Raw genomic sequence first — 23,086 nt, 5'->3', positions numbered from 1 at the left:
AAACTTATAAAATCACAAATAATTAAAAAAATAAAAAAAGTAAATAAATCATTAATATATTTATTTTACCAGTCAAAAATATATTTTCAAGCTAATTTTTTTCTTCTTACACCACTACCCATTATAATAAATCAAAGAAATCATCAATTACACTAATAAATAAAAAAATGATCACTTTATAAAACATATTTTTCATCTTTAAGTAACCAAATGAGCTCAATGCAATATCGAATGCTTCATGATTAATAGTTGCATAAATACGTTGTTACGATCCAACCTAATACAACCGTACTTGTCAATGCCACAAAATAGCACGTGCCATGGCTCAAGGTGCGGCACGATGCGGCGCACCTACAACGCGAAGGTTCAAAATAGCGCCTACTATTTGCGCCATGTGCCACTGCGCGCACATGGCACAAATAGTGCGCAATTTTATTTAGGGATTTTTAATATAATTATAAATATTTTTTAATATTTATATGTTTTTAATTATAAGATAATGTAATATTAATATTAAAATATGATTAAAATATTTATTTAGGTTTTATTATTTTGTTATCCTAACCCTCATGATATGTGAGTCACAAACGAACAAAGATTACTCTCGAACTGTCCAACGTACGGGAAGGAAATAGAGATGAGCATCTCATCACTTTTAAGAATGGATATAGTAAAACTCAGATTGATTATTTTCTTATAAGAAAAATAAATCGTTTAGATTGTAAAGATTGTAAAGTTATTCCGAATGAAAGTTTATGCACCAAATATTGCTTATTAGTTTTGAATTTTAAGATGAAGGGAAAGAATGTGAAAAATATAGTAAAATGTTGTGCCATACCTTAAAACTTTAGGAGTTATGGAGCATAGGTTACGACGTGATACTAATGTTTCTCAAAATCAATTTGGATTTATGCTGGTTAGGTCTACTATGGAAGCTATTCATTTATTGAGAGGGTTGATGGAGAAGTGTAGAGTAAATAAGGAGGATCTACATATGATAAAGTTTCAAGGAAGTGCTATGGAGAGTTCTAAAAATGAAAGGGGTTAATAATATTTATATTCAAGTCATTAGGGATATATATGTAGGAGCTATTACTTGTGTTCAAACACAAGGTGATTTGACCAAGTATTTTCTTATTTCAATTGGATTGTGTCAAGGATCAGCCTTAAGCTCTTATCTTTTTGCTTTAGTCATGGGTGTTCTTACTAGACATTTGCAAGAGGACATGCCTTGGTGTATGCTTTTTGCTGATGATATTTTTCTTGTTAATAAGACTAAAGAGGGAGTTGAAGGTAAACTTGAATTATGGAGATCAACCTTAGAGTCTAAAGGTTTTTGTTTGAGTAGATCTAAAATCGAATACATAGAGTGTAATATTCGTAATAGATTTAGTGGGAGGTTTGTGACTTTGAGCGATCAAGTCATTAATAAGTGTACTTGTTTTAGATATCTTGGGTATATTATTCAAAGTGATAGTGAAATAGATGGGGATATTATTAGTAGAATTCAAGTTGGATGGTTAAAGTGGAGGAATGTTTCGGGTTTGTTGTGTGATATAAAAATACCACTCAAATTTAAGGAAAAATTTAATAAGATGGTGTTGAGACCTGCAATGCTTTATGGCGCAGAATGTTGTCTATTAAAAGAGAAGCATAATTTTAGGTTAAGCGTTGATGAGATGAGGATGCTCAGGTGGATGAGTGGAATTACTCTTTGAGACAGGATATGAAACGAGCATATCCGTGAAAAAAGATTGGAGTAGCTCTAGTGATAGATAAGATTAGAGAGAGTCGCCTTAAATGGTTTGGTCATGTAAAACGGTGGCCTTCTAATGACCCTATTAGGAGAGTAGATGTATTAGATTTGGCCTATATTAAGAAAGGTAGAGGTAGACCTAAAAAGATTTGTTTAGAAAATATTAGAATTGATCTTTCTTTATTAGATTTAAATGAGAATTTGACTCTTAACAGGACACAGAAAAATGATTCATGTTGCCGACCCCACGTAGTGGGATAAAGGCTTGATGTTATTGTTGTTGTATATGATAAAGTTCCAATAGAAGTTATCTGTAGAGTTCTAGAAAAGAAAATGATATGTATAAGAGTTGCTACTTGTATTCAAATACATGGTGGTTTGACCATGTATTTTCCTATTTTAGTTGGATTATACCAAGGATCAGCTCTAAGCCAAATATTTTTGCTTTAGTCATGGATATTCTTACTAAATGTTTGCAAGAGGATGTACCTTGGTGTATTCTTTTTGTTGATGATAATCTTCTTATTGATAAACTAGAGAGGGAGTTGATGCAAACTTGAATTATGGAGATCAATTTTAGATCAAATACATTGAGTATAATCTTAGCAGTAATAGATCTAGTAATGGGATTGTGACATTTGTTGACCGTGTCATTTAAAAGCGTGCACATTTTAGTTATCTTGAATCTATTGTTCAAAGTGATGGTGAAATAGATGAGGATATTATTAGTAGAATTCAGGTTGGATGTTTGAAGTGGAGGAATGCATTAGGCCTATTGTGTGATAGAAAAGTACACCTCAAATATAAGGGAAAATTTTAAAAGATCGTGGTGAGACCTGCAATGTTTTATGGTGTGGAATGTATGCCATTAGAAGAGAAGAATAAAATTAAGTGTTGTAAAGATGAGGATGCTCAGGTGGATGTGTGGCTTTACACTTAGACAAATTGCAAAATAGGTATATACATGAAAAAGTTTGAGTAGCTTAGTGGTAGATAAGATTAGAGAGATGGTTTGGTCACATAAAACATGGGCCTTTTGATGACCCTATGGGAGGTTAGATGTATTTGATCCAGCTTATGTTAAGAAAGGTAGAGGTAGACCTAAAAATACTTGGTTAGAAGTATTAAAAGTGACATTTTCTTTTAGATTTAAATGAGAATTTGATTCTTAATAGGAGCAATGGAGAAAAAAGGATTCATTTAGCTAATCTCATGTAGTGGGATAAAGACATGTTATTGTTTTTGTTGTTGTACTATATTATTATTTTGGGGTGTTCACTTCAAATGCCTCGAGGCATTAAGCCTTGAGGTGTACAAATCAATCAAAATGGCATAAACCTTAAGGCAATTTTTGGGCAACTTATGGTGAGACATTCCTCGAGGTTTGCATCTTGAATACCTTTTTAATCCATGATATATATCTATAAATATATTTTTATGCTGTACCAATATACTTTCTCATGGAATCGCTTTATAATCCTTGCAAAAGGATTTTTCTTTCATTCTTAGTAATTATATATCTATTGATATTTAGTGGCTCCACTTCTTAAGTAACAAAGCGGTCTTTTTATTTCTTGAAATAATTGTTCTCTATTTAAAAGTCATATTCTATTGCTTTACCAAGTATTGCTTGTCTAACATGAATCCTCATACAACCTATTCTACTAAAACTTATATAATCTTTTAATCTCTTCCTCTGATATATGTTGTAGCAGTTCCTTAAATCTCTTCCAAAGTTAATTTTTTAAATTATCTTCTAATCCAACATGAGAAGTATAGGCATTAAACACATTTATAATACTCTTATATATAATTCACTTTACAACAATCACTCTATACCTAAGCATTTCGCCTTACTGATTTTATCTTTCAACTCTCTATCCACTATTGTACTTTCCATATTCAAATTTTTTTATTCGTCCAACATTTAATAATTTATAATATTCCCTAGCGTCCCTGGATTTCTCTCATTTTCATATAATTTAAGAGAACCATATTGATTCTTTTTTGAATCATCGGGTTCACTAATTCTTGTTTTCTCTTTCAATGTCCTTTTTCATGTAGATAATCTAATCTTAATTATATACGTTGTTAACCATTCCCCACATTTAACTACAATCGGTTGAAGTTGTAGTATATCACTTGTCGGTGATTTCTTAATCAATACTTATTAGTTATCACCAATATGGTATTAGTTGTAGCATTAGTTGCTTCTAACGTCTTTACACATGCTTGTCTACTTTTTATCCCAATCGGATTAATTATACCACTCCTTGATGGAAAATTCTCTAACAAAATTCAAATTTGTATTCATATCGTGATTGTTGGCATTAGTTTTATAATTAAATGACAGCCTAATGTCAACCTTAAACCTTTCTTATTCGGACTGTCAATGAAATGATATGAGGCTATGAAATGCTATTTATTGAATTGATGTGAGCCCCTAATAACCTTTTTCTCTGTATTTTGGGGAATTTAATTTGGAAGTGAATATGCCAATATTTATATATATATATATATGTGATTTTTTAGAGTTTTATTATAAAATTTTGTTTGAGAAACAGTATATTTTTTTGTTTTCTTTCCTTCAGGGAAATTTTATCTCAATTTTGTGAGGAGCAAATGAGTCGATATGAATCTTTCAGAAGGTCTGGTTTCCAGAAATCCGTCATGCGGAGGGTAAGCTAGCAACATTGATTACCAATACCAAAATAGGTTTTCCATATGCTTGATATGCTTTTCATCCTTTTATCACTAAATTGCTTTGGTTTTTTGCAATTATTATCTTTCATAAGGCTGAACTTCTCTATTCTCAATGAGTTTTTTCTTGACTTCTTCATGAAGGTTTGAGATTATCGGAAATAAAGTGCCCCTTTCAGAAGTGACTTGCACGTGAGCATAGTCAACTTCTCAAAGTTTGTTAACAACCTTATGCATACCCTCCCTCACCAGAAACTCAATTCTATCTACCTTTCAAATAATTGAACCTAGTTTTGAATTCGGTACCATTTCAAACCACCATGTGAGATAAACAATCCTTAAAAGATGCCCAGTATTGATCTAATTCAATTACATTACAACCAAGGTTTAAAATTGCGTAATCGGGTATTGAGGCATTTTTTGTTCGTGAGGCGAGGCGTAAGCCTTAAGGTGTTTTGAGACGTAAGCCTCAAAATAAAAAAAATTACGTAAACATAAAATGATAAATTTTATATATAATAATGAGTAAATAATATATAAAACATAAAAATGCTACTTACCACATCTTTGAGGATAAATAACAATGACATATCACATAAGAACTCACTAGTCATCAGCACTGTCATCACTCATCAGTCATCACTCATCACTAAGGGGGTCTTCATTTGAATCATCATTATGATGAACTGTTCTCTCATCTTCCTCCTCTCCTATAGAGTCCAATGTCTCCCAATCAACTCCTTCCTCATTATCAGTTATCTTCCTCTTCCCTAAATATTTTTGAACAATATCATAATGAATAATAGTGTAATTCATTAATAAAAGTCTAAGAAAATAAAACTATATTATTTATATACATTTTTTTATTTGTTCTTGAGTTATGGTGGATGTAGATGCTTTAAGATCATCGAAGAAATTAATATTTAAATCTTCATCTTGTAATTCAGACGACATCACTTCAACTTCATCATCTTCAAACCACTCATCATAAGATGTCACATCCTCGCAAAGCAAAAGATCTTCATCATCCATTAATCCTTTTTTCTTCAAATTCCTATCTCCGAGTCTCCTATTGTACATAATGTACACCAGTGAATTCATCCTCAATGTCGACAAGCGATTTCTCCTCTTTGTATATACTTGATTGTAGGTACTCCAATTTCTTTCACAGCCAGATGAAGAGCATGTCAAGTCCAAAACTTTCACAGCAAAACGCTACAATTCTGGAATTCCATCACCTAATTGAATCCACCACTCAACTGGAGATCGTTTGACAATTATATCAATTGCTTGTTGTAATCCAAAAAAGCCTTCTTTGTTCCTAAAAGGTACCAATTGTATGTCAGCATTTGATCTTTCATCTGCATCACTTATTATACGATCCATGCAATGATACAATCCCAACTTTATTTCAGGGTTTGTAGACTTGTTCTCTGCATATTGATACTGAGGGTTTAGGTAACAGCCAGCTGCATGCAAGTGTCGGTGAAACTGTAGCTCCCACCTATCATCAATAATATTTTAAATTTCCCTAAAGCTTCCCTCATTGCCTCCTAAGTTGGAGGCAATCATTTCTTTGGCTTCATCAATGACATTGTAGATGAAACCCATTGTAGGTTTCTTCTCAGCATCCACCATCCTTAAAATATGAACTAAAGGTCTAGTGGTTATAATGGCATATAAGACACTTTGCCAAAATCTGTCATTTAAAACAATCTTTTTAATCTTTTTTCCCTCAGCCTTCTTCGCCCAAGCACAACTTGTACAACCAAATGTTCTCCAACCTCATCAATAATACTATCTAATAATTTAAATATGAACTCAGTATCTTTGACCTGGTCAGATGCTTCAATTGACCTTAAAAATACAGTACCATAAGGATTATTAATGAGGATGTTGATTAGACTTCTATGTTTGATATCAGATCACCGATCTGACATAATTGTTACTCCTGTTTGGGCCAAAGTCTTCTTAATTTCTTCGATGCTTTTATCAGTGCTTTCCAACTTCTCATTCAAAATCCATATTCTTAAATCATACATAGTTGGAGGTTTGAACCCTCTCCCAAATGCTTAAACTGAACGAATCATGCTGTAATAAGTAGGCGATGTTCCAACATTAAATGGAATTGCATTTTCGTAGAAGAATCTGCCTATATCCTTACACACTCTTCTCCGTGCCTCCCTTGCATTTTCTAAGGCCATCTTCTGTGTAGTAGGAGGCCAATCCTCTGATGTGTCAACCATATAATGATCCATAGGCCCTCTAGCACCCCTAGATGAAATGGGCTTCATCGAAGAAGATGAATCCCTAACGCTGCGCTCACTCCCATAGTAAGATCCAACATCAACTCTGTCCTCAAATTGCTTCTGTGCAAGATGTTTTGACGCGATAAACTTATTCATGTATGACTTTATCTCCTCCCTTACAGTATCAAGAACTTTGGAGCATCGAGCAACATTCTTGTGAGAACCTGAAAGGTGTTTCTTCATCCTAGTCACACCACCTTTCACAACTTTATTACAATAATTGCATTTTAGATAGACATATGTTTTATCACTTTCTCCTACATCCACCTGAGTGCTATGTTTCCATGCTGGATTTTTTCTATGACCTGATGCAGCTTTATCCTTATTTCTGACCATCATTTATGAGAAAAATAGGAAGTAAACCCTAACTCCAACCACGAATAAGAAGAGCTTAAAGCCGTAGGTCAGAGGAGACAACAGCCTCAGATAGAAGCGGCCAGACGGAAAAGACAGTAACCTAACTCGCAATAGAAGAAACCTCTAAGCAAAAGACGAAGAGCAGCTCTCGTTGCTTTAACACTTAAACCCCAGTAAAGGTTTAAGTCGTCTGTGCTGCGTCCTTATAAATATGTCGAGCTGTTGAGGAAGTAGAACACTGCGTACACTATGCATATTTTTTACGTATGTAATGCGTATTCACTGCGTATTCCATGCGTATTTTGTAAAACTATTTTTAAAGTATTTGTAAATTAGCAGTTGGAGCAGTTGTTACTTAATGTATGATTTTGTATTAATAATTAATAAAAGATATGATTTTCTATGTATAGTATGCGTACTGGATGTGTTCAGTATTATATTATGCGTAATCTCTGCGTATATTATGTGTAATGGTGCGTGCTCTATGCGTATTCTGTGCTTACTCTATGCGTAAACATTATGTATTTTAAAAAATAAAAAATCATTAAAAAGTCCTTTTTCCTTTAAACAATAAAGAATGTCTATGTACAAAATAAAAAGATCATTTATAACAAATACAATTTTATAAGAGAACCTATGTACAAAATAAGAAGAACATTTATAACAAATACAATTTTACAAGAGAACCTATGTACATTCTATTAAAAAATTCAACCAAAATAATTACAAGAGAACCTTGCTTTGATGTTTAGATATGATTTTCAAATAGAAGTAATGCAGCCTTTGACAGAAGGAAATATTTTTTACTTCAGAAATAAACCTAAGACTTCTGGTAGTTTGTGATTCATTTGAGGATAAGGATTACCTAATTTTTTTATTCTTACGATTTTGAAATGTTCTTAGTTATCCTCATCCTCAAAAGAATCACAAACTAACAGCAGCCTTAGACTTAGTTTCTGAAGTAAAAAATCTTACCTTTTGTCAAGGTTGCATTACTTTTGTTTGAAAATCATGAGTTACTCTAAAGCCAATCGTTTCGGCATTATATAGTGGAAATTTGAATGTTAAATAATAATAAGCAATAAAATGTCAATAAAGGCTCATAAAAATTCAACCAACCCTCTCAACCAAAAAATCTGTTACCCGTTAGTCCACAACTAATGAAAATTATTATTCATGTCACGACCCCTCAGTCCATACAAATTTATCTACTAAAATATTTAATAGAAATTTATAAATATGGATAACTGCGTACTGCATGCATGTATTATGCGTACTGTATGCGTCTTTTGTGCGTGCGTTATGCGTATTCTTAGCCCTAGAAAGAGCGCTTGTGTTGAGGTAAATCTCCAAGCTCCTCCAATATAAGATCGATACAATGTGCTGCGCAGGGGGTCCAATACAGGTGTTTCCTCTTCTCCATCAACATCTGACCAGCTGCTTTGTATGCACTAGCAATGTCAGTCACCACATGAACAACTAATTGCTCCCAAATTTCCTCAACAACCCCATCTAGTAAATTGAAAATGAATTCAGCATTTTTAGCCTCATTTGAAGCTTCAATTGATCGTAAAAACACTGTGCCGTAGGGATTGTTCACAAGGATATTAATCAAGCTCCTGCTCTTCATGTCAGACCATCCATCTGACATAATGATAACACCAGTCTCAATCCATGTCCGCTTAATCTCATCAATGCTCTGCTCTGTGCTCTACAGCTCCTCCATCAAAATCCATATTCTCAACTCGTACATGGAAGGTGCTTTGAACCCTCTCCCATACAATCCTATAGACCGCAGCATATTGAAGTAGGCTGGCGATGTCGCAACATTAAATGATATGACATTCTAAAAAAAAATATACCAATATCCATGCAAACCTGCCGTCGACCCTCTTTGGTACCAGCAGTAGGCATCATCTGTGCTTGTCCTCTATCCTCTCCTGGGTAAGTTATATACTGGTCCATAGGACCCCGTGCACCTCTATTATGTATAGTGGAGGAAGAACCATTTCCACTCTCGCTCCCGAAGTAAGCACCATGTTCGATCCTTTCATCAAATTGCTCCTGTTGTAAATGTTTGGCCATCGTACTCTTGTTTATATAAGTTGTAATTTCATCCTTCACATTATCCGGAACATTCGCATAAGGTGCTACATTTTTATGTGAGCCAGATAAGTGTTCCTTCATGCAAGTTACTCCTCCCTTCACCACCTTATCACAAAAATTGCACTTTAAATACACATATGTCTTCTCACCGCCTCCTACATCAACTTGCACACGATATTTCCAAGAAGGGTCACGCTGCAATGACGTATTTGTCTTTTCCTTGCCTCTAACCATGTTTCCTAATACAAAAATCCGAAAACAAAAAATTCAAAAAATAAAAAACCATAGATTTTCTTTCACTTGAAAAATCTTTGGTTGAACTTAAAAAAATTACCTAAAATCGGTTGTGGACTCCTAGAGGGCGGCCGAACACTTCAAGATGGCTGGAGTGAGGCGGCGCCGGCGGGAAGGGAGGCCGAGCGGCGTGCGAACGAACTTGAGGCCTGCAGCTTTTTTTCTGCTCGGGTTCGGGTATGGTTGATAGGGGAGGGGAGGAATGAAGTATTATTTCATTGAGACTTAAGTGAGTGGGTCCCGGAATTAGAGGTGTGCGCCTCAGGCTGAATTGCGCAATTCAGCCTCAAAGGCACGCCTCACAGTACACGAGATACGCCTCATGAAGACCCAAAAAGGCTTAAGCAATGAGGTGATTTTGCCCAGAATTGCGCAGAGGCGCGCCTCTCATTGCGCAATTTTAAACTATGCTTGGGAGACATTTCGTTGTCAGGATAGATCAGCGGAGCTTGAATTTCCTGTTTGAACAATGGATGGTGACAGAGGAGCATCAAAGGTGACTGTCCAAGTTGCTCGGGTATGACTTTGAGATTCAGTACAGGCCAGGAGTGGAGAACAAGGAGGAAGATGCCTTGTCCATATGTATAGGGGAGTTGCAGGCAGTGGCATTATTTGTTCCTTTAATGCTTGACTGGGAGGCCATCAGAGAGGAAAGTGCGAGAGATGAAGGTTTGGGAAAGATCAGGTCAGATTTTCTGATAGAAGAGGGTAGCCACCCAGGGTACGGATTGGAGGGATACAAACTCCTATATCAGGGGAGATTTGTGATGCTCCGGACCTCGATCCACATCCCAAACTTACTCTAGGAGTTTCATGGAAGTGTTGTGGGGGGCCATTCAGGCGTACAAAAGACATACAGGAGGCTAGCTGCGGAATTGTATTGGAAGGGGATGTGTAAAGATGCAGAGGAAATGGTAGCAATGTGTGAGATCTGCCAAAGGAATAAGTACCTGGCTATATCACCAGGAGGATTACTACATCCGTTTGCTCTACCGGGAAGAGTGTGGGAGGAGATCTCTATGGACTTTATAGATGGGTTGCCCCGTTCAAAGGGGTTCACGATGATCTTGGTGGCGATTGATAGGTTGAGCAAGTATGCACATTTTATTGCCTTCCTACTCCCCTACACAGCAGTGATAGTGACTTCAGCCTTTATCAGGGAGGTTTTTAGGTTACTTGGAGTACCCGAGGCGATCGTATCAGGCAGAGACAAGGTATTACTCAGCCATTTTTGGAGAGAGTTGTTTAGATTGCAAGGGACAGTTATGAAGAGGAGTACAGCTTACCACCCACAGACGGATTGCCAAATGGAAGTAGTCAACAGGAGCTTGGAGATGTACCTGAGATGTTTTGTGTCAGAGACACCCAAGCTATGGGCTAAGTGGCTATCATGGGCGGCGTACTGGTACAACACATTTTCATTCAGCTTCACAGATGACCCCATTCAAGGTGTTGTATGGATGAGATCCTCCGCACTTGGTGTGCTTTGAGAGTTCCAGTACTCCCGTTTCTTCAGTAGAGGAATACTTGGAGGAGAGGGATCGAGTGCTAGAGGAGTTGAATAACATTTACTGAGAGCTCAACAAATTATGAAGAAACAAGCGGATGGGCATATGAAGGACATCTAATTTGAAGTGGGGGAGGTGTTCTTGAAGCTTCAACCATATAGATTGAAGAGAGTCACCAATAGGAGGAATGAAAAGCTGGCTCCAAGGTACTATGAGCCTTATGTGAAGTGCTAGAGAAGATTGGGGCAGTAGCATATCGACTGAAATTACCACCACCGACGATGATACATTCGGTTTTTCATGTCTTGCAGTTGAGGAAGGCCATTAATGACTACACATCCAACCCCAAGCTACCTGCGACACTTACTGAGGATTTAGAGGTGGTTCTGGAACCCTTAGTGCTGATGGGTGTTCTCCATAAAGAAGATGGAACTAAGGAAGTGTTAATCTAATGGAAGAACCTCCCTGACTACGAGGCCACATGAGAGCCATACGAGAGGACGAAACAGCAGTTTCCGGATTTTCACCTTGAGGACAAGATGATTCTTTGGGAGGGCGGTATTGTTACGCCGATTCAATTAGAGCCGGCTCGTTGGCTGGCTCAATACATCTACAGGAGGCAGAATTAGGGCTGCAAACGAACCGAGCCGAGCCGAGTATGTGAGTGTTCATGTTTGAGTTCGTTTATCTTTAGCTTATTCAAGTTCGGTTCGTGTTTGATTCGAGCTTTATTGTTTGTGTTCATGTTTGGTTCGTTTAATTCAAGGGTGTTCATGTTTAATTCTTGTTCGGTTCATGTTCGATTCGTTTAATGCTTATCGAGCTTTAAACAAACAAGCCTTAACGAGCTATGTTCATGAACATATTTAACAAACAATCTATTGAACAAGCAAACATTAAATTTGTTCATGAACATCTTAAACAAACAATCTAGCAAACATGGACAAATGTGAAATGTCTTTTGTTCAGAAAATTAAATTTATAATAAAAATAGTTGTCTATTTAAAATAAAAATATGATTAGTCTATATGAATATATTCTTAAATGAAGCTTACCTATTGCATTTCTCTTCATTCGAGCTTTTTATTGAGCTTAATGTCGAACTTGTTCACGAACTTCAAATGATGTTGTTCGTGAACATAAATGAACCGAGCACATCAGTGTTCAAGCTTGTTTATTTAAGGATCGAGCATTTAAAATGTTGTTCAAGTTTGCTTGTTTAGTTAGTTAAACGATAACAAACGAGCTTTAATCGAACCGAGCATCGAGTAGCTCGTCAAATGCTTGGTTCGCTTGCAGCCCTAGGCAGAACAAGTCCGACTCCTCCCATGCGTTCCGCCAAACAGATGGGGCCCTCCCCATCTAATTGAATTTCAAAGGGAATAAAAGGGGGCGGCTTGGCTTTTAGGAGGGAAATTGGATTAAGAAAGTTTGGGTATTAAAGCGCATGAGGGAATTAGGGAGTTTTATGTTTTGATTGATTTGGAAATTAGGGTTCTTGGTGCTTGGGCTCTAGACTCTCTTGTCTTGAGATTTGGGAGAGACGATCCTCCTCTCGAATTGAGGATCTCTTGTATCTTGCTTTGTGTTTGTTCCTTTTTCTTTCTATAAAGACATTGCTATCGCGTGCTTGCTTTTTCTACGACGTTTCTATGTTTTTCTCGTTGTTTTTACTGATTTTGGTTAGGTTTGCTTGAGAACTCAAGTAGATCCGATAAGATTACTTGCGAATTCAAGTATTTCCTATCAACATCATCCCAAAGTATAAAATTTGTATTCTTAGGCTCCAGAGATGGATCATGTCTGTCCTTTTAGGAACATCTTCATAATTTCAGACCACTTTAGGTACGTCCATTCAAGTGATATAAGACTTGTCGCTGATGAGGTTCTCTCTTAATCTGATTTTTTAGTGTTTATGTAGCATTAGATCGATCTTCTAATGACTCTTAGATTATAATTATAGCATTTTCTTTTTATTCTAGTCTTCAACACCCCTTAGAGAGTTTTTTTTAATAGCTTTAACTTATTTCTACTACAAGACTTTTGTAGAAGTTTATAGATAATTATATACTTTTACACATTACATAAAAATAAGCAATAAAATTTGAAGTAAGGTTTTTCTGCTTCTCTACTTGTCTACATGGTATTAAAGTGAGGTTACAGTTTTTGTTTTTCAAACTTTAATATTTTTTTTCCTCCCTTCTTGTTAAGATTCTTTCTTCTCTTCATTATGACTATTTTTTTTTACTTTCCTTACTAGGAGTTGACCATCATGAATGATGAAAGCCAAGTTAAAGGAGAATTTTAGGGTCTACAAGCCTTGTATTTCCTAAATGAAGATTATTTTAAATAGTTCTTAATTGTAAAGAATTTTTTTGAAAGAAAAAGGAAAGATCTATCACCTTATGGATCCTCTGGAGTTGAAAAGCTAGTGGATTCCATGATTATGGTATGATTATGAAATACCATGATGTCTGAAATTAGTAGGCCATATATGTTCCTTCTATCGTAATAAAAATTTCGGATGCCATCAAACAAATGTACTCGAAAGTAAAGTATAATGCTCTAATCTATAAGATCAATATTAAGATTTAAACAATTAATCAAGATAATCTTTAATTTTATTAAGAACTTTAATACAATGAAGGTTTATTATCTTGAGCGGGAGTATTACCAAGATCTTAAGATGAATGTTGTAATAATGTGGTAATTTTCATGGAATTTGTAGAAGAGAAAATTATTTTGAGTTTCTTATATGACTCAATAATGACTTCGACTATGTTCGCATCCAAATTTTAAGCAGAGAAAACCTATCACACTAAATGAGATTTTTCTTTATGTATGAGCTGAAGAAGGAAGGATGGTAATGCCCAACTCTATGCCCTCCAAAATATTTGCTATGAAAAGCATTGAACTCCAAATTAAGGGACTTATTGCTAGGGACTCTTCATTAAAGAAGGGCAAACCCTTTTCTAAAATCACTTTAATGGTTTAACTACTATGAAAAGATTAGACATATCAAAGAAAATTATTGGAAATCCATAAAAAGCCTCCCAGGTTATGATGGAAAATAAGGGTCACCAAAAGGCAAGCTTGCCTTATGGAATTACAAGAGCTCAATCTAAAAAAAAATGATAAACTCAGGAACTTTTTCAGCCATTTTAAAAAACTCCAAATTACTTTTTTAGCTCAAAATAGTATGACTTCTATCTCTTATGTTTTCAGTGGCTTAAATAAATTTTCTCATATATGAATCATAAATTCAAGAGCCACTTACCATATGATTAAATTTGCCAATTTTTTTCAAATGTATAAACCTTATACCAATTATAGAAAAATAAAAGTGGTTAGTGGTTCTCTAATAATTATTGCTTTTTAAGGAGATATTTTAATTTCTTTCACATTTACCCTCAATAATGTACTGCATATTCCTAATCTTGTAATAAATCTTCTCTTAATCTGTAAAATTATTAAAGACCACATTGTAAGATAAATTTTTTTTTAATCATTGTGTATTTTAGGATCTCACTACAGGAAGACAATTGTGCAAACTAGAGGAAAGTATGGGATGTAATCTTATTGAATATGGAAATCACATGTTACAATCTTTCATTTGCACCCTCCTTATAAATGCCATTTGTGAGCATTATTATAGGCTAGGGCATCCTTCATTCAAAATCTTTATGCTGTCCTTCTTTAAAAATCTTGCAATTTATGCTCCCTTCTTCTTTTTTTGAATGTGAAAATTAAAAATTTTCATAATGAGATTTGTGAAATTGGCAAGCATCATGTTATTTTTTTGAAAGTGATTTGAGATCTTCTACTTATTTTCTTTTTATCACTCTGACATTTGTGATACTTTTAAAATCCCCAATATTTTTTAGCTTTAGGATTTCACTTTCTTTGGTGATTGCTCTCGGATGACATCGCTATATCTTATCAAATAAGAATATAATGTCAGCATTACTCTACTCATTTTTATCGCTGTGATATAAAAATTATTTAATACTATTATTAAGATATTTTTTATTAAGAATATTCTTGATTATTTTAATCACACGTTGTCTTCTGCTTTTTAAAATATTTATCATCCACCAATCCTATTCTAATACTCTCCAATAAAATGAAGTGGCAAAAAAGAAAAATTTATCTTTTAGAAGTTATCATGTTCCATGTATAATCAAGTGCCAAAATGATACGAAGGAGAAGCAATCTTAATTGCCCACCTAATTAATAGAATGCCCTCAAGAATGATTAGCTTTAAAAGTCCTATAAATTATCTGATTGAATTCTTCCCTACAAAAACTTTCTCCTAAAAATTCTTTAAAATTTTTTTGATTGCTTTACCAGTGTCCACATCTACTAACAACACAAGGGTAAATTTAATCAAAGAGCTATCAAATGTATTGTTTTTGGATACTTCTTTGCTCAAAAGTAGTATAAGTACTATATTCCTATCACTGAAAAAAATATTTAAAAATGTCATATTTGATGAGAAGTGAATATTTTTAAATCAAACTCAACTTTAATGACATAACTCTCAATTGGAAGAAAATAAGTTTGATGAAATTTCTTTCTTTTATCTTGACATTCATACAACATAAACTCCGAAAAATTTAGACACCGTACCGCTTCAATTCTATAAGGGGTATACCCAGTCAAAATCTTCTAAAAGATGAAGACTTGTAATTGTTATTAGTTACAACAACAACATCAAGCCTTTATCCCACTATGTGGGGTCGGCTACATGAATCCTTTTTCTCCATTGTGTCCTATTAAAAGTCAAATTCTCGTTTAAATCTAATAAAGAAAGGTCATTCCTAATATTTTCTAACCAAGTCTTTTTAGGTCTACCCCTACCTTTCTTAACACAAGTCAAATCTAATACCTCTACTCTCCTAACCGGGTCATCGGAAGGCCACCTTTTATTAGTTACAATGATTAATTAATCGCTATTCATTCTCCTCTATATCCTGTCTTTTAGTATGTCTTTTCAAAAATTTTCTCCTACTTTTAAAACCTTCCATTACAAATATCAGCTTTAATTCTATTACAATACTAGAAATTCTATTTGAAGAACTTGAAAATAAGAATTGAAATGATGTCATGAGAAAAGAAATGAATACTTTGAAAAAGAATCTTACTTGTGAGATTGTTGAACTATCAAAAGGGAAGAAAATAGTAGGATACACATATTTTTTTGGGTAAAATATAGTATAGATGGAAACTTGAAACAATATATAACAAGCCTGATAAGTAAATGATATTTTTAATCCTATATAATTAACTACTAAGAAACTTTAATTTTGTTTTAAAAATGAATACTATACACATCTTCATTTCTATTGTAACCAATCTTGGGTGGTCTATATAGTAGTATGTTATAAAGAATATTTTCCTACATGGCGATAAAGAAATCAATGTGGATCCAACGTTCTTTCATAAAGAACAAAGTTTGCAATTAAGAAAGGCCCTGTATTGCCTTAACCAATATTCCAATTCATAGTTTGGTATATTCACAAAAGTCATGAATAAAGTTAAATACAAATAAAGTCAAGGAAATGATACACTTCTCATAAAACACTCTATTGATAGTGAAATCTCAATTCTCATTATGAATTATATATAATGATGATATAATTATCCCAAATAATGACAGTAGAAAAAATGAGTCTTTCAGGTAAAAGATTGTTGAAGAATTTAAGATCAAAGAGTTGGGTAAACTTAAAAACTTTTATATTAGAAGTTGCTCAATTAGATTAATGAATATTTTACTGTCAGCAACAATATGCTATGATTCTATTGAAAGAAATAAAGATGCTTATTGTAGATCTTATGAAACTGTAAATAAACCAGATAAAGAATTTGATGTAGATGAAAAAGGAAAGACATTGAACAATTTCCAAGATTAATTAAAAAAATAATCTATTTGTTTCACAATCGTCTGGACATCATATTTGCAATGAGTGTTATCAGCTAATTCATGCACAAATCTAAAGATTCCCATCTTCAAGCTACTTGTAGAATTCTCAGATGCCTTAAATCAAGCTTTTGTAAAAGAATTATCCATACAAAATATGATACTTTATAAATGGAAGCATATACTGATGCAGACTATACATGATCTATATAACAAAAATATATATTTTTCACAATTGGATATTATATATTTTTAGAGAAAATCTTATAACATTTAGGAGCAAGAAATATATTATTTCTAGATATAGCATTCAATATGGATTTTAGAATATTTAAAAATCAAATGTGAAGAAAAGATATACTATGACAACAAAACTGCCATTATTATTGCTCATAATATTGTAGAATATGATCAAACTAAGTATATGAAGATGGATAGACATAAAAGAGAATCTAGAAAGTGGGTTGATATGCACTCCATATATGTCAACATGAAATCAACTTATAAACATTCTCTCCAAAGGACTATAATCCCACACTAAAAAATATAAGTAAATTTAAAATGGTAGATTTATAACATTCAATTTGAGAGGGAGTGTGGAATGATTGTGGAACCTACAAGTTAACAAAATTTTGGTAGAGATCCTTGAGCATGTGAATTAAAGATTCTAACTATTGGATTGATCCTCTAGCCGCTTTAGAGATGCCTTACGGCCCAAGATAGATTACGCACTGAAAAGTAGTTTGGTGAACCATATGTGATCTTGAACAGTCAAATGGAGGTGATGAACATAAACCATGGATGGTAAATTGCAAATAAACTTTGTTTGTTTTTAATATCTAATCTTAGTTATGCTAATATGATAATAATGATAATAACATCAATAACAACATTAAGCCTTTATCCCACTGCGGGGTCAGCTACATGAATCCTTTTTCTTCTTTGTGCCATGTTAAAAGTTAAATTCTCATTTAAATCTAATAAAAAAAGGTCATTTCTAGTATTTTCTAACCAAGTCTTTTTAGGTCTACCTCTACCCTTCTTAACATAAGTCAAATCTAATACATCTACTTTTCTAACTGGGTCAATGTAAGACCATCATTTTATGTGACCAAACCATCTAAGTAGACTCTCTCTAATCTTATCTTCCATTGGAGCTACTCCAACGAAATGGCAAAAAGTTTAAAAGAATTAATGCAGAAAAGAGAAGACACTAAAGCCATAAGGATGTATTCAACTTCTCAAACAACAAAAAGGAGAGCAAAATACTTGTAATGCTTTAAAATTTGCTTCCACCTTTGAGTAAACTGTCTCAGGGAAGTTCTATAATCATTGTTAAATATTTTTTACCACACCAAAGAAATATGCTGTAAGGTGGCCCTTGATCTCTTCTCTAAAAGTGGAAGAATAATTGAAAGGAAAAATAACAACTATTGCTATAATGGACAAATGCCATTCTTAGTCATATATATTAGACAAGCTCTTTACTATCTCTGATAGCCATGCGATAGGATATATTGGCAAAATAATCCTTTAATATGGACACATGGGAAGAATTTTTCATTAGGAAGATCTTGGTTGATTTGCGCCATGTTTGGGGATAGTTTTGAAAAGATCTAAGAGATCACGTTTTTTGAATTTTTAATGGTTTGATTTCTCCTTAAAAACTGCCGATAGTGGTGATTCTCAGATTGTATAATTGTCTAATTGAGATCAAAGATGATGTCATCAGAGTTCATTTGTGTGGTTGAATTGTCAAACAATCATTATTTGAAAAAGATTAAGTATCTAAAAGCTATATTGTTTGGATAAGTTTGTATTTGAAGTAGATTATGATTATTTATGCAAGAATTTTTTTTTTACCTTGAATTTATCTTTTTGATTATTTGTGAATTTGTTTTTTCCTTTCTTTGTGGAGTTTGTTTAGAAAGTTTATTACTTCAACTTCTGCCCATAATTGCCTATAAGTTTGAAATTCTAGAAAGAGGGCATTCATAATTCTCCTTATTTTAATTTCTGTTTCCTTCTACTCCCTCTCCACTTGAACCACATTGGTTCTTGTACTGTAGCAAATGCTACAATTTTCTACTCCTATAAAAAAAGTCGGCTTGAAGGACCTTAGGCTACTGTTTACTGTTTCATAAAGTCGCATCCCTCTGCCTGTTGTTGTTGTTGTTGTTCGATGCCTACTGCTGCCTCTTAGTTCTGTGCTTCTAGACTTGATGTTGGCTGCAATCACTGTTTTGCTCTACCGCTTGCTGCCTTATTGAAGCTGCTACTTTGCCGATGCTTTTGATTGCTATTGCCACTGCATGCTATTTATTGTCACTGTTGCCTTGGAAAGTACATTGTTACAACAGCATTTCCAATGTCTGAAGTTTGTCTGTCAATGTTGTGTTTCTAATGCAAACTCTAGTGTTGCCACAGCATTGGAAAGGGAAAACATTGACTACTTGTTTTTATAAATAATAATAATAATAATAAGAGAGGAAAATAGAAAAATAGTTGGACTACGCTACTTGATTGCTACTCATAGCCATCAGCTTCGTTTTCCACTTTTCCTTCTATTAAACAATAACAAAAGAGATCATGGCATTCATAAGGTGATAAAGCAGTGAATAACATGGCATGCAAACACGGAAAACATGTTAACAATAGGGTTCATCAACTTGGAGTAAATATGGCATTAGGCAATAGTCTTGATGGTATTAAGTCGGTTATATAAATAGGGCTTTAACATGATAATTCACTAAGTCTTTTTCTTAGTTGCAACTTTCTTGTTTTCTTTCCTCGAGACTCGTCACTCTCCCCATTAGAGAGTTGGCACGCTCATTGTGTCGACGATTGCCATTCCATGAGAATGGTGCCACTTGGACCCGTTAGTCCACTGCAATGTTATCGTATTTTATTTTAGATAGTATTATTTTTCATACAAATGCAATGTTTGTTGGGCTATTCATTTGATGCATGCAATAGAAAGAGGCCAGTAATGCTATTATGATGATAACTTGTAGATTGAAAAGAAACTATGAGGCTAGACAAGAAATCTACAATTAAAGTTTCATACCTCACACTTTATGTGCAGGCATGAAATAATTGCATTGCTCGTTGGTCTTGCTCATTGATATTCATTGCAGCTAAGTTTTTGCCTGACGCCAATGCTATAGTGACCCTCCTTAGTAAGTCTTGGTCCCTTGGCTAGGATGTTGACGAGTTTAGTTGACCACTTAAAAGACATAAGGTCCCCTTTAAATGTGTTGTTTTTTTACGCACTACTTATGGGCTTCTAACACTTGTACTACTTTTCCCAATGTCCACCTATCGTGGCTGTTGGTTTTCTATGCATTCTCTGCTAACTCTGATTTGTTGCATCAAAGAGCGGTTGAGAGACACCTCGGAGAACATTGTTGCAGTTGACTTCTCTAAGAGCCATGACTTATGTCTACTTGGAGAGGTAAATAGTGGCTGCCAAGATGAACCTGTGTCCTTCCGAGTGTAAAGGACCAATAAGGTTGGCTGGCATTAGAATTCGATAGTTTACAATTATTTTCATCTTATTTTGGGGTTTATCATTTCCTGAACTCATTTGAAGATTGCATCAGCTCTTTCACTTCAGTTACTATGCATCAAAGCCAGAATTATATCAAGAATCATTTATCAAGGATTTTCATGGACTTTTGATAATAAGGTTGAAATTTTACCTTATGTAAGGCTCTATGTAAAAACCAAAATTTATTAGCTATATGTTATATTTTGATCAATTTAAAAATATATTAAAATTCCAACTTTCATAAAATTCAGAAAATTTAATTTCATTGTGTTTTACTTGTCGAATGGAGCAATTCCACATATAGAAGTATGCATCGAATTGCGAAGAATTAGAAGTTAGGTAATTAAATTCCATTTGCATTTTTTTCTAAGTATAAAAAATAAAATTTTAATCACTATTTAAATATACAAATTACTGTAGCAAGGTCAATTTATCTCTCGGCAATGGCATATACCAAAGCATGCATTGGATAGTGGTTTGGGCACTTTGGTAATTGCACTTATTTAGTGCTCTAATCAATTCAATCACTTTTTAGTGCTTTTATTAATTTCCCTTGCCAACCGAAGCTCATTTCCTCTTTAGTGGGAGCTTGCGGAAATGCTGGAGCGGGATTAGGTCGCTGAAGGCGGAGTAGGTAGGGGTTGGGAGCGGATTTTGGGAGCTAGTCATGGCAGGTTACAGGTAAGTGGATGGGGGTGTTGGTCGGGTGAGCTAGGTGGATGTAGATGTTGTTGGCCTTGTGTGGAGCTGGTCAGTGAGATGAGGGAGAGATTTGTGAGAATAGAAAGAGAAAGAAGAGGATATGGAAAACTTGAGATGATGGAGAGATTTGTGAGAAGAGAAAGAGAAAGAAGAGGGCTGAGAAAGGTTATGTTGGTTGTTTGAATGGTTGGTTGGAGCAGAGGTGAAGATAGCGGGGTAAGGTTGATTGTAAGGAAGTTATTTATTTATCTATTTACTTCTACTCCATTTTATTATATTTGTATATTGAACATTAGTTGGTTTATTGGTTGTATACAGGATATCGTAGTGCCAGGGAAATTTTGAAGAGAAACTCGAGTTGTATGCGCGAAAGGAAAATTAGAAGGTTTGTGGTTGAGAATAGATTTAATTGTATGAATAGAATGGTAAATTGCGTGAATCGTTAATTAATGATTTGAGACGGTTTAGATGTCTTATGTGCGTAGGTAGATGCGAGATGTCTGATTGTGCGAGTCAACGTATCAGGAAGGTAAGATGTGTTTTTATTATAGTATACAGTTGATTGAGTGTTGTTTGTATACATGCATTTGAATTAGTGGTGGGTGACATGTCTTCGTACTGTTGTATTTTTGGGATTAGCATAAAATTATGATCCATGCAACCATTCCCATGTTAGTTCCTGTTAGAGTTGATTCTGTTATATTTTTCTATATAATGTTGCTATGTACAATTCAGTTATACTAGCTTATATTCTGATACACTCGACAGTTATAGCAGTCTACATGCATGTTCATAGTTATATATATGGTCAAGTTTCACATAACCTAGACATGAAAATGCAATGATCAGATAAGCTTTGAAGAATGTCATGTCGGATGATAGGTGGTTAGGGGCAATGCGACCATGATGGTGTTAGACCGGTCCAGCCGGTCCGTGCGGGACCGGCCCAGCGCAAACTGGGCGGAGAAATCTCTGCCCGCGGAGATGCCGAGCAAGCTGCACACCGTGCGGGAGCTTTTTAGGAAGCTTTTTTGAGGGTTTTGAGAGGGAAATTTGAATGTAGGGACTGTTTAGGGATTTTCTTTTGATTTGTATGCATTAAATAGTTTGTTTTCCTAGGGTTTGGGCATCTTGAATTTGGCTGAAATTTGAGATCTCTTAGATTTAGGTTTCTTTGGGCTCTAGTGGCGTCTAGAGATTTGGGAGAGATCGATCCTCCTCTCGAATTGAGGATCAATTGTATCTTTTCTATTCTGTTTCATCTATTAGTAAAAATACAAGTCTTTTCTCCACGGTTTTCTCTCCGATTTGCTATTTTTCCACTGTTTCTTGGCTGATTTATGCTGTGGACAGCAGTTTTACATTGGATCTACTTGGTTTTGGTGAGAAACACTTGGAAATCCAAGTGTTTCCTATCAAATTGGTATCAGAGCAAGTCGTGGGACCGGTGGAGGGCTGATTTCGGCAAATTTCAGCTGTGATTAATTGCCCGGAAGGAAGGGGAATTGCTGTTTTTGAAGTTCCAAATCTAGAATTTGTGATTTTACAAACTCAGGATTGTGATGGCGGCCAAAAAGGTGGATGCTCTGGAGGAAAGACTTGAAGAGAAGATGAATCAAATTAAAACGACGGTGGAGGAAAGGATTTCCTCCATGGAAGAGCAAGTTGCCGATCTACGAGACATGATGAAAAAGATGTTAGAAATCCAGAACCAAACTTCAGCTTCTGTGGCGAAAAGAATGGAGGGAAAAAGTACGAATTCTGATATTCGTAGGGAGGAAGAGGAGGTGGAGATCGTGGAAGGAGAAGGAAGAAGACCCCATCTGGAGCCTGTCCAGAGGGAAGAAAGAGGAGGATATGAGGAACGTAACGCTGATGCCTCCA

The 23,086-nt window shown here is 34.7% G+C and overlaps 1 protein-coding gene across 3 annotated transcripts in view; it reads left to right on the top strand.

The window, feature by feature from the left end:
• LOC110115848 (transcription initiation factor TFIID subunit 11) overlaps positions 1-23,086 on the top strand; it is a 35,372-nt gene that overhangs the window by 7,343 nt on the left and 4,943 nt on the right. For all 3 annotated transcript variants that reach the window (XM_020849260.2, XM_020849246.2, XM_020849254.2), the window contains exon 3: positions 4,348-4,435. In XM_020849260.2, coding sequence (XP_020704919.1) covers positions 4,348-4,435 — 88 coding nt within the window. The remainder of the gene's footprint in view (positions 1-4,347; positions 4,436-23,086) is intronic.

Source organism: Dendrobium catenatum, unplaced genomic scaffold, assembly GCF_001605985.2.
Source record: "Dendrobium catenatum unplaced genomic scaffold, ASM160598v2 fragScaff_scaffold_1670, whole genome shotgun sequence".
Lineage (NCBI taxonomy): Eukaryota > Viridiplantae > Streptophyta > Magnoliopsida > Asparagales > Orchidaceae > Dendrobium > Dendrobium catenatum.
The sequence above is the reverse complement of the archived record's forward strand: the minus strand, read 5'-3'. Positions and strand labels throughout refer to the sequence as shown.